At 43.7% G+C, this 12886-nt stretch overlaps 1 protein-coding gene across 4 annotated transcripts in view; it reads left to right on the top strand.

The window, feature by feature from the left end:
• The window catches only part of FANCC (FA complementation group C), a 412246-nt gene that overhangs the window by 161367 nt on the left and 237993 nt on the right, over positions 1-12886 (top strand). For all 4 annotated transcript variants that reach the window (XM_075318657.1, XM_075318636.1, XM_075318643.1 and 1 more), the window contains exon 6: positions 1193-1248. In XM_075318657.1, the coding sequence (XP_075174772.1) occupies positions 1193-1248 (56 nt within the window). The remainder of the gene's footprint in view (positions 1-1192; positions 1249-12886) is intronic.

The raw sequence follows: 12886 nt of genomic DNA, 5'->3' as shown, positions 1-12886 counted from the left end.
TAGGTCTGGAGAAGGTTCAGGCAACTACATTTGAGGTACCCCAGTCTCCAACAGCCATTCATAAATGGTGCAACCTCGATGAGCTGGAGCATTGTAGTCAATGAAGATGAAATTATGCCTGTGTAGTTCATATAGAGACACAATGACTGGATTAATGATGTTATTCAAGTAGTAGAGGCTTGTCACTATATCATTTACATAGTGTAGGACTTTTCTGTATTGACTAAACACACCTGCCCTCACTGTAACACAACCATCTCCAAAGGCTCGTCTGGTGACAACAGTGGATGCTGCATAGTGCTCTCCTTGATGTATCAAACATCGTTGGTGGCCATCATTTCTTCTCAGCTTGAATTACCTTTCATCACTAAACATCACTGAGACCCACTGGTCCCTAGTCCAGCAAGACGATGACGCCTGTGCCTGGTGGTGTGTTCAGGTACCATTGCAAGTTGTATAACATGCAGACCTTGTTGATTTAGACAGTTTCAAATGGTCTGACGTGACACTTTGTTGCGTCTCACCTCTCTGTGAGGTGAGACGCAACAAAGTGTGCCTAGAGTTGTGTTCATCATCTGGTTCTCAAAGGATTTGTTCATAGTGAAGCTGTTAGCAGTGTAGGATGTGGCCAAAGGACATTCACTTCAATGCCTTTCTGTGACTCTTCCAGTCTCTCTGTATCTCTGTTGCAACCTGCTGATGACACTCTGTGACACTCTAAGCTCAGTCGCCACTTCCGTCTGAGAATATCCTGCTTGAGGCTTTGCAATAGCGAGGTACTTGTCATGAATTGTTAGGTGTCGTCTTGGTCTCATAATGTCAAAATATGATCAGCATGAGGAGGACTGTTTAAATACCAATTTTAATCGAAGCCCGAAATTTGTTGGGTGATTCATGGATCAAACACCTTTTGTCAATTTTGCCATTAAACTCCTAGATAGAGAACAGCAAGTTGTGCAAAAAGTACTGAAGAATTGAACATTTGGACATGTGCATTAAAAAATTTAGAGAAGGTCACATTGCATTCACCTGAAAATGTCAGAGGGCATTTTAGGATCATCCTGAAATTTCACCTGATAGCTAAATATCCCTAATGTTTTGTGAGTAGTGTGTATAGTGTTTGGCAAAAAATGTGCAAAAAGTAACTATGTACATGCTTTAACCATATATATTTTTTGTGCTTTCTTGATAGGTAATTTCATCATTAATTAAGCAGCTTAGACAAAGTCATCAAGATAACAGAACACCGTATGTTTTTGCCTTTAATAATCATAATAGTAAAGCTTTTAACCAAATTTAAAACAGATTTAGTAGTTTGCAGTGAAAATTGTAAGCCCATGTTAAATTCATAGGAAATTAATTTGCAGATTTTCTGTGGATTTGTGGTCATTTCTGCAGTAGAGAAACAGAAAAACTCAGATTCATACTAAATATATACAAAATACTTGTTGATTTAGACACTGAATAATTTGGGGTATTTGAACCAGAAAAAGCCGTATTGAAAACACAAACAACACGAAAGGCAGACAAAAATAGAGCTGTAAATCAGTATAACCCAAACGTCAATACCTATTGAAAAGTTAATGATTACTCATCAAAGTTGAAATGACAGTGGTATCAATAATTAGGATACCTTGGGGTATCCCTGGCATGAATGCTGCAGGTGCAGCCAGTGCCATTATATAGCCTGACTGGCTGAATTCCCTTCTTCTCCTGATGAACATTAGATGAAATGAATAGGGAGCCTCTTCAGCATGGTGGTTCGACAAGAGGGTATTGTGTGGCTTCACTAACCCCCCTCATTTCCTGAGTTTAAAGGGACAAATCCCCTTCGCATGGGACATCTATGGTTAATAATTTGGTTTGGCAAGTCCACTGTCCGAATTAGCAGAAATGAACATTGAAAAATTGGAACAATCTCACCGGTATACAGACGTTGCATAATGTCCCATGAGAAGGGGGTTCGTCCCTTTAAACTCAGGAAATGAGGGGGGCTAGTGAAGCCACACAATACCCTCTTCACGGACCACCATGTAATTTCAACTTTGAGTAATCATTAACGTGTCAATTGGTATTGGCGTTTGGGTTATACTGAATTACAGCTCTAATGAGCGATATTTTTGTCTGTCTTTCGTGTTGTGTGTTTTTTTTTTTTTTATAATTCTTTATTTAACTTGACAACAATAGCTTGAATAATAGGCAATCACATTGCAAGGAAAGGATAACTTACAATTTCAAAACCATCACAGAAAAGCCAGTTAGTTATAAACAGATTTGTCAATAACTTTTACAAGAGAATGGAAAACCTTGCCCAACGTTGGGCAGAGAGGAGAGGAGAAGCCAAGCCAGGAGAAGGAGAAGAGAAATAGGAAGAGGAGAGGAGGATGAGCAAAAGAGAACAAGAAGAAAAAAAAAAGGGGGATATGAGGGGGTGTCCGGTAGGGGTGTATGCCCCCTCATACACCCCCACCGGACACCCCCTCATTCCCCCTTTTTGGGGGAATGAGGGGGGTGTCCGGTGGGGGTGTATGAGGGGAGAGAGCGCTGAATCCCCCAGAAGTCAGCAAGCCAACGCTTCCCCCAGATTATCTTAGAGCCTCCTTATACTTGTCTGTTTGTTAAAAGTCCAGTCAGTAATACCATGTGGCCCACAACTTTTCGTAGGTGTCATGACTCGAAGAAGTCAAATCCTCCATATGCATAATTTCATTGACTCTCGAGATCCACAAAGCCACTGATGGACAGGTGACACTCCTCCAGTTTAGGGGGGACACATGAACAAGCCACCATAATAAAAATTCGTAAGAGAGCGCTTTTGTACATGGACAACGACATCTCACTGTGCTGTAGTAGGTACAATGCTGGCCCCATTTTCCCCGTAAACTGTTATTGTGCAGACAATTTGACTTGCCCTGCTCCAGAAAGGTTGTAACACGCTACGGTCCCAGAAAATATGTAAGAAAGTGCCCTCTGCCTCGCTTCGTCGCCAACACACTGGGTCCACTGAACGAAACATAGTGTGTAAATGAGAGGGAATTCTGTACCAACGCGAGGATTTTGTAATTCGCCTCTTGCCAGCTCGAGCTAATAGACATCTTATTCACCAGTCTAAATATCCTATTTCATTGCTGGTGCATAAGGTGGGGGTAGCTGGTCCGGGGGTGATATCAGCAAGACGTAAAACATAGAAAGTGTATCCCGCATAGGTCCTGATGCTTAATACGTTGATTCAAAAAGGGTTTTATTCGAAAAGAACTGCGTCCTAGAACGGAGAGTGTTTCGAAAATGTTTCAGCTGATGGCTCCTCCAGCTCCCCAGTGGGATTGAATCTAAAGCAGTATTTAAATCGGCGAATGACAGCCAGTCCGTTTGTCCATCCCAGTCAGCTACTCTGTCAAAACCCGCCCTGCTCCATGCCCTAAAAACAGGGTCAGAAGAGTCCGGGCTTAAACTCGGGTGGCTAATAATGGGAGTAAGGTTAGAAAGTGGGGGAATTGCCACCCCAGACACTAAAAGATCCAGACAAATTTTCAGTGTGGGCTCAATCGTAGGGTGAGTTTGCAGAGCATTAGGGGCGGGCGAGGTGGCCCAAGGGAGGGTGCACAATGAGGAATCTGAAAAGCTCTGTTCTATCTGGACCCAAGCCTTTTTGCGTTTGTTTCTACACTAATCAACGATCCGTAACAAGTGGCACCCAATGTGGTAAAGCTTAAGATTTGGGAGACCAAAGCCTCCCTTCAATTTAGCTCTATACAGGACAGAGCGCCTGATCCTGGCTCCTTTGTTGCCAAAAACAAAGGCCGTCTGAATTGCTCCCACTGTCTTGAAGAAGGCTGATGGGACTGCAATGGGAAGTGCCTGCATTAATTGTAATAATTTTTGTAATATAATTGGGGTAACCCATATGGGCCCGGAGCTTTGCCAGACTGGGGAGAGGAAATAACTGATGTCAACTCTTGTTCCAAAATTGGTCCCTCCAATCTCTCTATATCCGCTGTTTGCAGGGATGGAAGACCAGAGGCTCTGATATAGTCCCGGATCCGACATCGGAAATTGGAGGCGGTAGAAAGAGAGTTTGTCATTTAGATTGTATAATGAGGCTTAATAATTCTTAAAAGTCAACGCAATTTCCGAGGACAGGTGGATTTTCGAGTTCTGCGGACCACAAGCCAACTCCAGAATATAAGTGGTCATTCTGTGCGTCCGTAGGGCTTTTGCTAATGATGTGCTATACTTGTTACCATACTCGTAAAAATGGTGTCTGGCTCTAGCCAAAACCCCCTTCGCTTGCGTATTTTAAAAGACCTCTCAGCTCCTCCCTTGCCTTGAGAACTGTGTCTCTCAAGTCAACTGCTGGCATTCACTGATGCCTGGTTTCCAAATCCCGCAGTTAGGAAAAAAGACCCACTATCTCCACTTTCCTCTCAAGCTTTAATCTTGAGCCATGTTTTATGAGTAGTTCCCTGATAACACACTTGTGTGCCTCCCACACCAGTATTGGGGAAGAATTCCACTGCCATTGTCTAGGCATTGGGATGAGTAAAGTATAGACACCGTTACCAATGCATGGTCAGAAAAGGTAAGTGCGTCTATCCCTGCCATTTGTATTTTGTTCAGCATGTCTAATGAGAAAGTAATCTAATCTCGAATAAGAGTCATGGACCATAGACTAGAATAAGAAACCTTGGTCATTGAGGTGTAGAATATGCTATGAATCGAGCAACTGATGTTCGTATAGGACCCTTTTAACTTTTAAGTAGAGATGTACCTGACAGAGAAGAGTGACCATTTAAGGTATTCATTAACGATTCAAGAGCCATATTTAAATCTCCTCCCAGCACCATGGTCCCCTCTACAAATTCATCCACCCGGTCTAAAAAGTGAGATAGTGCTGATATCTAGCCCGAATTGGTCAGGTATAGCGAGGCAAAGTTGTAGGGCTGTGCGGCAATTCTCCCCTTAACTACCAACATTTGACCCAGATCATCATGGCAAGAGTCGATAAACTCCCAGGGAATTTCCTGCAAAATTAAGCTACTAGTACGGTGTACCACAAGATTTCTTATCGGGGGAGCAACTGTGATAGGCACGCAGAAAAAATGGGTTAGAGAGTTTAAATGGCTTATTCACGCACATGTGTGTCTCCTGAAGGCATGCCACCTGTACATGACTAGCCTTCAGATATTTAAACATTAAACATAATGGATCTCTTACCAGCGCTAAGGAGGCCCTTGCCGTTTAAAGATCCCAGGTGAAATGCTTTCTGCATCGATTGCGACAAGATATTCAGAGAGGGATAAGGTCCCGGTACCCCCACCACCAGACCTTGGGGGGGGGGGGGGGGGGGCGCGCAAGGAGAAGAAGAAAAAAAGAAAAAAAAAAAAAAAGAGAAACTCCCAAGTAGGGGAGAAAAAGATGATGGGGGTAAAGGCAAAGGCATAAACAGACAATGGGCGGGAAAGACTAGACAAGGTAGAAAAAGAGAGAAGTAGAACAGAAAATTGTATGCTCCGGAGCATACAACATGTGCCCCGTTAGAAAGCAGTCATGAGAAAGACAAACTATGAGACCCGAATCGGACCAATCCGAACCATGATACACCACCTGGAGGTTCCGGTGGGGTCACTGGTGACGTTGATAACAATGGGGTTAGGACTATAATAGAATCTATAACATTTTAACCAATCTTCCTTCTCCCAAATGGCCAGAGAAGGAGGCACTAACTTTGCAGATTGCTCAACCAACATTATCCAACAGACAATAACCAATATATGCTAAGGAACACTATTCATACAGTTCGCAGACTGGAACCCTGGCCCGCCGTAGGATATAGTAGTCTATAGGGCAGAGACCCATCTCTGCCCCCACTCAAATTGCTATAGCAGATGGGGGTCTGGAGATCCAGTAATCTGTTCAGAAATGCAGCTGTATGGCAAAGACCAATGTCCCACCGCGCCCAAGATGTCTACAAATGAGACATAACCGAAGAAGGCTCAGAGTTCTTGCTGTTCCTCTGGCAATGGGTTTACATAAGGCCGATAGCGATCTCCTTCCGAGGCACTGCGAGAAGTGCCCGGCAAGACATTCTTCTTGTTTCTTTGTGGACCCCGGAGAAGTCTCTCCACTGAGAGCCAGTCAGACACTTGAAACGATGGAATGTCCAAGAATGTGAAGAGACCCTGTAGATCCCTGTGAGACTTAAGGAAGAACAACTGACCATTTTTCCAGACAACCAGATGGAACAGGAGGCCCCGGACACCTTGATCTTGATTAGGAGGGGATGCAGCTGCCTCCGGAATGTTCAAAGTGCGGCTTGATATGCCAGGAAATAACTTTTATCTCAGACCCATCAATGGACACCGCTCTGTGTGACCATGCCTGACGTAGGATATCGTCCTTATCTGTAAAATAATGCAGCCTGCACAGGACATCACTTGGGGTGGCTGCGTCTGAGAAACCAGCCCGAGTAACTCTATGAACTCTGTCAACAGTGTAACTGAAGTCTGGGGGTTCTGTGTAATAGTGTTAAAAATGGACCTCGCAAATTGCAATAGATATTCCCCAGGGATTTGCTCAGGGATCCCTTTAAGATGAATATTGTTCCTTCTCTCCCTGTTCTCCTGGTCTTCCATCAATACTGAAAGGGCCAGAGTGTGGGACTGCGCTACAAATAACATAGTTTCCAGGGTAGCTACTCTGTCTGAGATAGTCGAGAGTGCCTCTTCATTTTCTGAGGCCCTCTCAGCCAGAGAGTCCAGTCCAGGTGCCCTTTTGTAACAGCCAGAGCCCTTTTTTGGGAAGCTTTAAATCGTTGGGCTAGCCTGTCCAGATCATGTTTAGAAGGCAGGGCTTGGATTATTATCCTGAAGCTCTGACAGGGGTTCTGGCAACTGAAGGGTTACTGGAGATTGTGAGAGGTCAAGCCAGTCCTTGTTTGTTGAAGCTCCTTGTGGCTCAGGGCTGTGTATGCAGGGCTCTGCTAGTAAAGAGCACAGAGGAGACCACTGTGCTGAGCCCGGAGACCGGCCCACAGTCTCTGAAGACAGAGCAGCCAGCTGACACCCCTCTTGGCGTTCTCTGAGAATTAGGCACCATTACTCACGCTCCATGTGGTGCCAACATTGATGCAGAAAGTGATTGAGAACTTCCAGCCCCAAAGTGCAGTGATCCAGCCGGGTGAGTGGAAATGTCGGGTGTGTGGCCCTCCCTCGCTGTCCCTGGGTGACATGGGGACTCACCGCCATGGTCTCCTCTCTCATGGTTCTCCTCTTGGCTCTGCGTAGCGGCACGTTATTGACCTTTTTCTTTGGTCGCCATTACTGATGGGTCTTGCTTGGGGGTGCCTGCTCTTGCAAAGAGCCGCGCTAGCTCCAAGCTGCTGCTCCCACCTCGCACCGCAGGCTGCCCTCCGTACGCTTCCTCCTGGACATCAACCCAGCAGGCAGGACTGGTTATTTGCAGTATTATCGTCTGGGTCCGCAGAGGTCTGAAAGCCTGCTTCCTCACTCGGCCATTGATAAGCCACACTCCCGTTGTGTGTGTTTTTAATATGGCTTTTTTAATCGATCAATTAAAAGATAAGTTTTAGTTATACACTACCCAGGCTGAGAAATTTGATGTTTCATTTGGTGGTGATAGACTCTAGTTAGAGTGCAGTCCGCATTGAGTATTTGAACCAGACCAATTATTTATTTTTACCCCTCATTATTTTTTTTGTATTATTATTTTCATTGTGTATTGCAGTGTCATGATTTGTTTTGTAAGGGAAAAGTTTAAGTTCTTTTATGTACAGTCATATGAAAAAGTTTGGGCACCCATATTAATGTTAACCTTTTTTCTTTATAACAATTTGGGTTTTTGCAACAGCTATTTCAGTTTCATATATCTAATAACTAATGGACTGAGTAATATTTCTGGATTGAAATGAGGTTTATTGTACTAACAGGAAATGTGCAATCCGCATTTAAACAAAATTTGACCGGTGCAAAAGTATGGGCACCTCAACATAAAAGTGACATTAATATTTTGTAGATCCTCCTTTTGCAAAAATAACAGCCTCTAGTCGCTTCCTGTAGCTTTTAATGAGTTCCTGGATCCTGGATAAAGGTATATTTGACCATTCCTGTTTACAAAACATTTCCAGTTCAGTTAAGTTTGATGGTCGCCGAGCATGGACAGCACGCTTCAAATGATCCCACAGATTTTCAATGATATTCATGTCTGGGGACTGGGATGGCCATTCCAGAACATTGTAATTGTTCCTCTGCATGAATGCCTGAGTAGATTTGGAGCAGTGTTTTAGATCATTGTCTTTCTGAAACATCGATCCCCTGCGTAACTTCAACTTCGTCACTGATTCTTGCACATTATTGTCAAGAATCTGCTGATACTGAGTTGAATCCATGCGACCCTCAACTTTAACAAGTTTCCCGATGCCGGCATTGGCCATACAGCCCCAAATCATGATGGAACCTCCACCAAATTTTACTGTGGGTAGCAAGTGCTTTTCTTGGAATGCCGTGTTTTTTTGCCTCCATGCATAACACCTTTTTGTATCACCAAACAACTCAATCTTTGTTTCATCAGTCCACAGGACCTTCGTCCAAAATGTAACTGGCTTGTCCAAATGTGCTTTTGCATACCTCAGGCGACTGTTTGTGGCATGCTTGCAGAAACTGCTTCTGTCGCATCACTCTCCCATATAGCTTCTCCTTGTGCAACGTGCGCTGTATTGTTGACCGATGCACATTGACACCATCTGCAGCAAGATGATGCTGCAGGTCTTTGGAGGTGGTCTGTGGATTGTCCTTGACTGTTCTCACCATTCTTCTTCTCTGCCTTTCTGAAATTTTTCTTGGCCTGCCACTTCTGGGCTTAACAAGAACTGTACCTGTGTTCTTCCATTTCCTTACTATGTTCCTCACAGTGGAAACTTTCAGTTTAAATCTCTGAGACAACTTTTTGTATCCTTCCCCTGAACAACTATGTTGAATAATCTTTGTTTTCAGATCATTTGAGAGTTGTTTTGAGGAGCCCATGATGCCATTATTCATAGAAGATTCAAATAGGAGAACAACTTGAAAGTGGCCACCTTAAATACCTTTTCTCATGATTGGATACACCTGCCTATGAAGTTCAAAGCTCAATGAGGTTACGAAACCAATTTAGTACTTCAGTAAGTCAGTAAAAAGTAGTTAGGAGTGTTCAAAACAAGAAATTGATAAGGGTGCCCATACTTATGCAACTGTCAAATTTAGTTAAAATGCAGATTGCACATTTTCTGTTAGTACAATAAACCTCATTGCAATCCAGAAATATTACTCAGTCCATCAGTTATTAGATATATGAAACTGAAATAGCTGTTGCAAAAACCCAAATTGTTATAAAGAAAAAAGGTTAACATTAATAGGGGTGCCCAAACTTTTTCATATGACTGTAATTTTAAAAGCTATAGCCTCAGTATATATACATTGATCAGCCATAGCAAATAAGCTGTTTTCCAGCCAGAGGAATATATCACTGGTAGGTAGTGAATGCTAGATCACCAAGGTCTGATCACTACCCCCCATTGATGTTTAGAACTGCGGGTACCAGTCTCCCCCTATTGCAAAATCACTTCTAGGACGAGTTTGAATGGAAAAGTGGTCAAGCATGCACCCATGCTACTCCCTTTCAACTGTCAGTGCACTTTTAGAAAAAGCTATCCTGTGTATGAGGAATAACACTATTTCTGGCCATTTATATGATTTGTTTTCTACATTTTAGTCGATTTTACTGCTGCAGTAGAGGTTTCAGCATTTTATCATTGTGTGTCCTTTTTCTTAGCTTCTCCCCTCTCCACAGCTTTGTTGAAGCTTTAGGCTATGTGAGCACGTTGCGTTTTTCCCGCGTTAACGCTGCGTTTTGAACTGCAGCGTTTCAGTTCCAAATTGCATGCGTTCTGCTTCCCCAGCAAAGTCTATGAGCAATCCAAAAATTCAATGCGCACGCTGTGTTGTTAAACGCAGCATTTTGAATGCCAAAAATTGCTGCAGAAAAAAAAGCAGCATGTCACTTCTTTTGTGCGTTGTAGCTGCGTTCTCCACCCATTGAAATCAATGATGTGGGTCAAAACGCAACCAAAATGCACTTGGACTGCATTTTTGTTGCGTTCCGCATGCTTTTTTGACAAGGAACACGCAGGTCCTCAGTCTCTCTCTGTCGACGCTGGTCAATCTCTGTCTGTGGATGTCGGTCAATCTCCCTCTTTCTGTCGGTCTATTTCTCTGTCAGTTGGTCGCTCTGTCTTTCTCTCTCTCTCTGTCCGTCGGTCTCTCTCTCTCTGTCTGTCTCTCTCTCTGTCCGTCGGTCGGTCTCTCCCCTCTCTCATACTCACCGATCCCCGATTAACAGCGCGGCGCTGCACGGCTGTCACAAGCTCCGGCGGCTTTTCCTCTTTTGAAAATGCCAGACGCTCATTATTCAATCTCGTATTCCCTGCTTTCCCTGCTCACCAACGCCTATGTTTGGTTGCAGTCAGACACGTCCCCACGCTGAGTGACAGCTGTCTTACTGCAACCAATCACAGCCGCCGTTGGGCTGGTCTCTATCGTGCAGTAAAATAAATAAATAATTTAAAAACCCGACGTGCGGTTCCCCCCAATTTTGATAACAGCCAGGGTAAAGCCACACGGCTGAAGGCTGGTATTCTCAGGATGGGGAGCTCCACGTTATGGGGAGCCCCCCAGCCTAACAATATCAGCCAGCAGCCGCCCGGAATTTCCGTATCCATTAGATTTGACAGTCCCGGAACTCTACCCAGATCATCCTGAATTGCCCTGGTGCAGTGGCAATCAGGGTAATAAGGAGTTAATGGAAGCAGCCCATAGCTGCCATTAAGTCCTAGGTTAATCATGGTAGGCGTCTCCCCGAGATACCTTCCATGATTAACATGTAAGTTAAAGAAAATTAACACATACACCCAAAAAAAATCCTTTATTTGGAGTAAAAGACAAAAAAACACACCACTTTATTAACCCCCAAATACCCGTCCAGGTCCGGCTTAATCCACATGACGTCCCACGACGCTCTCAGCTCTGCTACATGAAGATGACAGGAGCGGTCACAGACCAGACCGATCTCTGTGAGCTCCACACAGCAACTGAAGTGAGCCGCACGATCAGCGATGACATCATCAGGTTACCCGCGGCCACCGCTGGATCCTCCAACTGTGACAGCAAGTCGCCCGAGTGACTGAAGTGAGCTGCGCGATCAGCGATGACGTCACAGGTGAGTTGCGGTCTCGGGTGGAGGACTCCAGCTGGCCGCGGCTAACCTGAGTGACGGCAGCGCTAATCGCGCTGCTCACTTCACTCAGGGGATTAGCGGTCACCATTGAGCCGTTCACGGGTGACCGCTAATCAGGACGCGAGACAGACAGAGCCGCGGTATGACAATGAAGTCGGGTGACGTTCATCCGAGTTCATTCTCATCGCGCGACTTGGAGAAAGCCACGGCGAAACGTGTCAGGGTGTGAATGGTGAGGCTGTATTTCCATCTAGCACTGTGAATGATATTTTTCTAGCAGGCATGTTTTTTTGATGTTATTGTTTCCTGATTTTTTTGGGCTCCATTTTAAGCCCTGTTCATGGTATTTTGTTACTTTAAACATCCCTGCATACCTAATACCATCTAGTCACAGTTGCTAACACACTTAAAAACATGTGTCCTTTTTTGTGCAGTACTCTTTATTAGGGTACATGATTTGTCATTATGAATTAATATCATATTGTTATTAGGACTACTACTTTGAATTGACAGATTGTCTTCTGTTAACATTTAATGGTGTCTACTGTGTGACACTTTTTTCTGCTGTACTACCTTTTAATTATATTTTTTTTAAAAATCTTTTTAAACAATAAAGTTTATATATTTTTCTATGTATTTGTTTGTGTCTCATTCAGGGTAGTATTTTTAGGTTTGAGAGCTCAATTGCTGTGGAACCGCACTGCAAAAAATGCATGCAAAATGCATCCAAAATGCATGCCTTTTGGATGCATTTTTTTTTTTACAAACGCAGTGTTTACAGTTCTTTTCTGCACTGTTATGAACGCAACATGCGCACATACCCTTAATCAGTGTTTGAAAGTGAATGATCCGTGCAGGAAAAAAAAATCTTGACTATGTTGAGAAAGAAACAGATATATTTAAAAAGATATATTCACACTTTTTTTATCCTGCCTAGTACTATTGATTTATGGAAAAAAAGTGTAGTTACTATTTATAGGGACTCTGTCAGAATGTTTTTGCTATGTAATTTAAAGCCAGCATGCTGTAAGAGTTAATCTGAAGTTTACAGCCAGTCATCTCTTACCTCAAAGTCTGCTTTTGTTTATTTGCAATGTTAGTTAAAGGAGTTGTCCGACATAAACTCTAAAAAATGTTTAAGCTAATCTGTGCTGTAGTGTCATATAAAACACCCCTACATTATTTTTTTTTTTGTTTGTGACTTTTGTTCCTCTTGAATAATCCCTTTATTTTCCTGCAGCTCAACCAAACATGAAATGTTCCTATGCCAAACCTCACAGTCAGAGCTGGCACCGCCCGGCCTCACTGTCCAGCCCCACCCCCTGCACACTCATTTTCTGTCAGTAGTCTGCCCAGCACAGACCTCTAGCAGAGGACAATATGGGCACATACAGCATAATGTAATAATGTGCCCCATCCTTGTGTCCATCTTGTAATAAACGTGCCAATCATATAGTATTTTGCCCATCCTGCTCATTCTGTAGTAATGTCCCCTTTCTTGGTCCTTTTCTTGTAGTAATGTCCTATTTCCTGGTCATCATCTTGTAGTAATCACCCCTTTCGTGGTAGTCTTCTGGAGGGTGTGGGGGAAGGGGGGCGG

The sequence above is a fragment of the Anomaloglossus baeobatrachus genome, chromosome 1, assembly GCF_048569485.1.
Source record: "Anomaloglossus baeobatrachus isolate aAnoBae1 chromosome 1, aAnoBae1.hap1, whole genome shotgun sequence".
Lineage (NCBI taxonomy): Eukaryota > Metazoa > Chordata > Amphibia > Anura > Aromobatidae > Anomaloglossus > Anomaloglossus baeobatrachus.
This window is presented reverse-complemented; position numbering and strand designations above follow the sequence as displayed.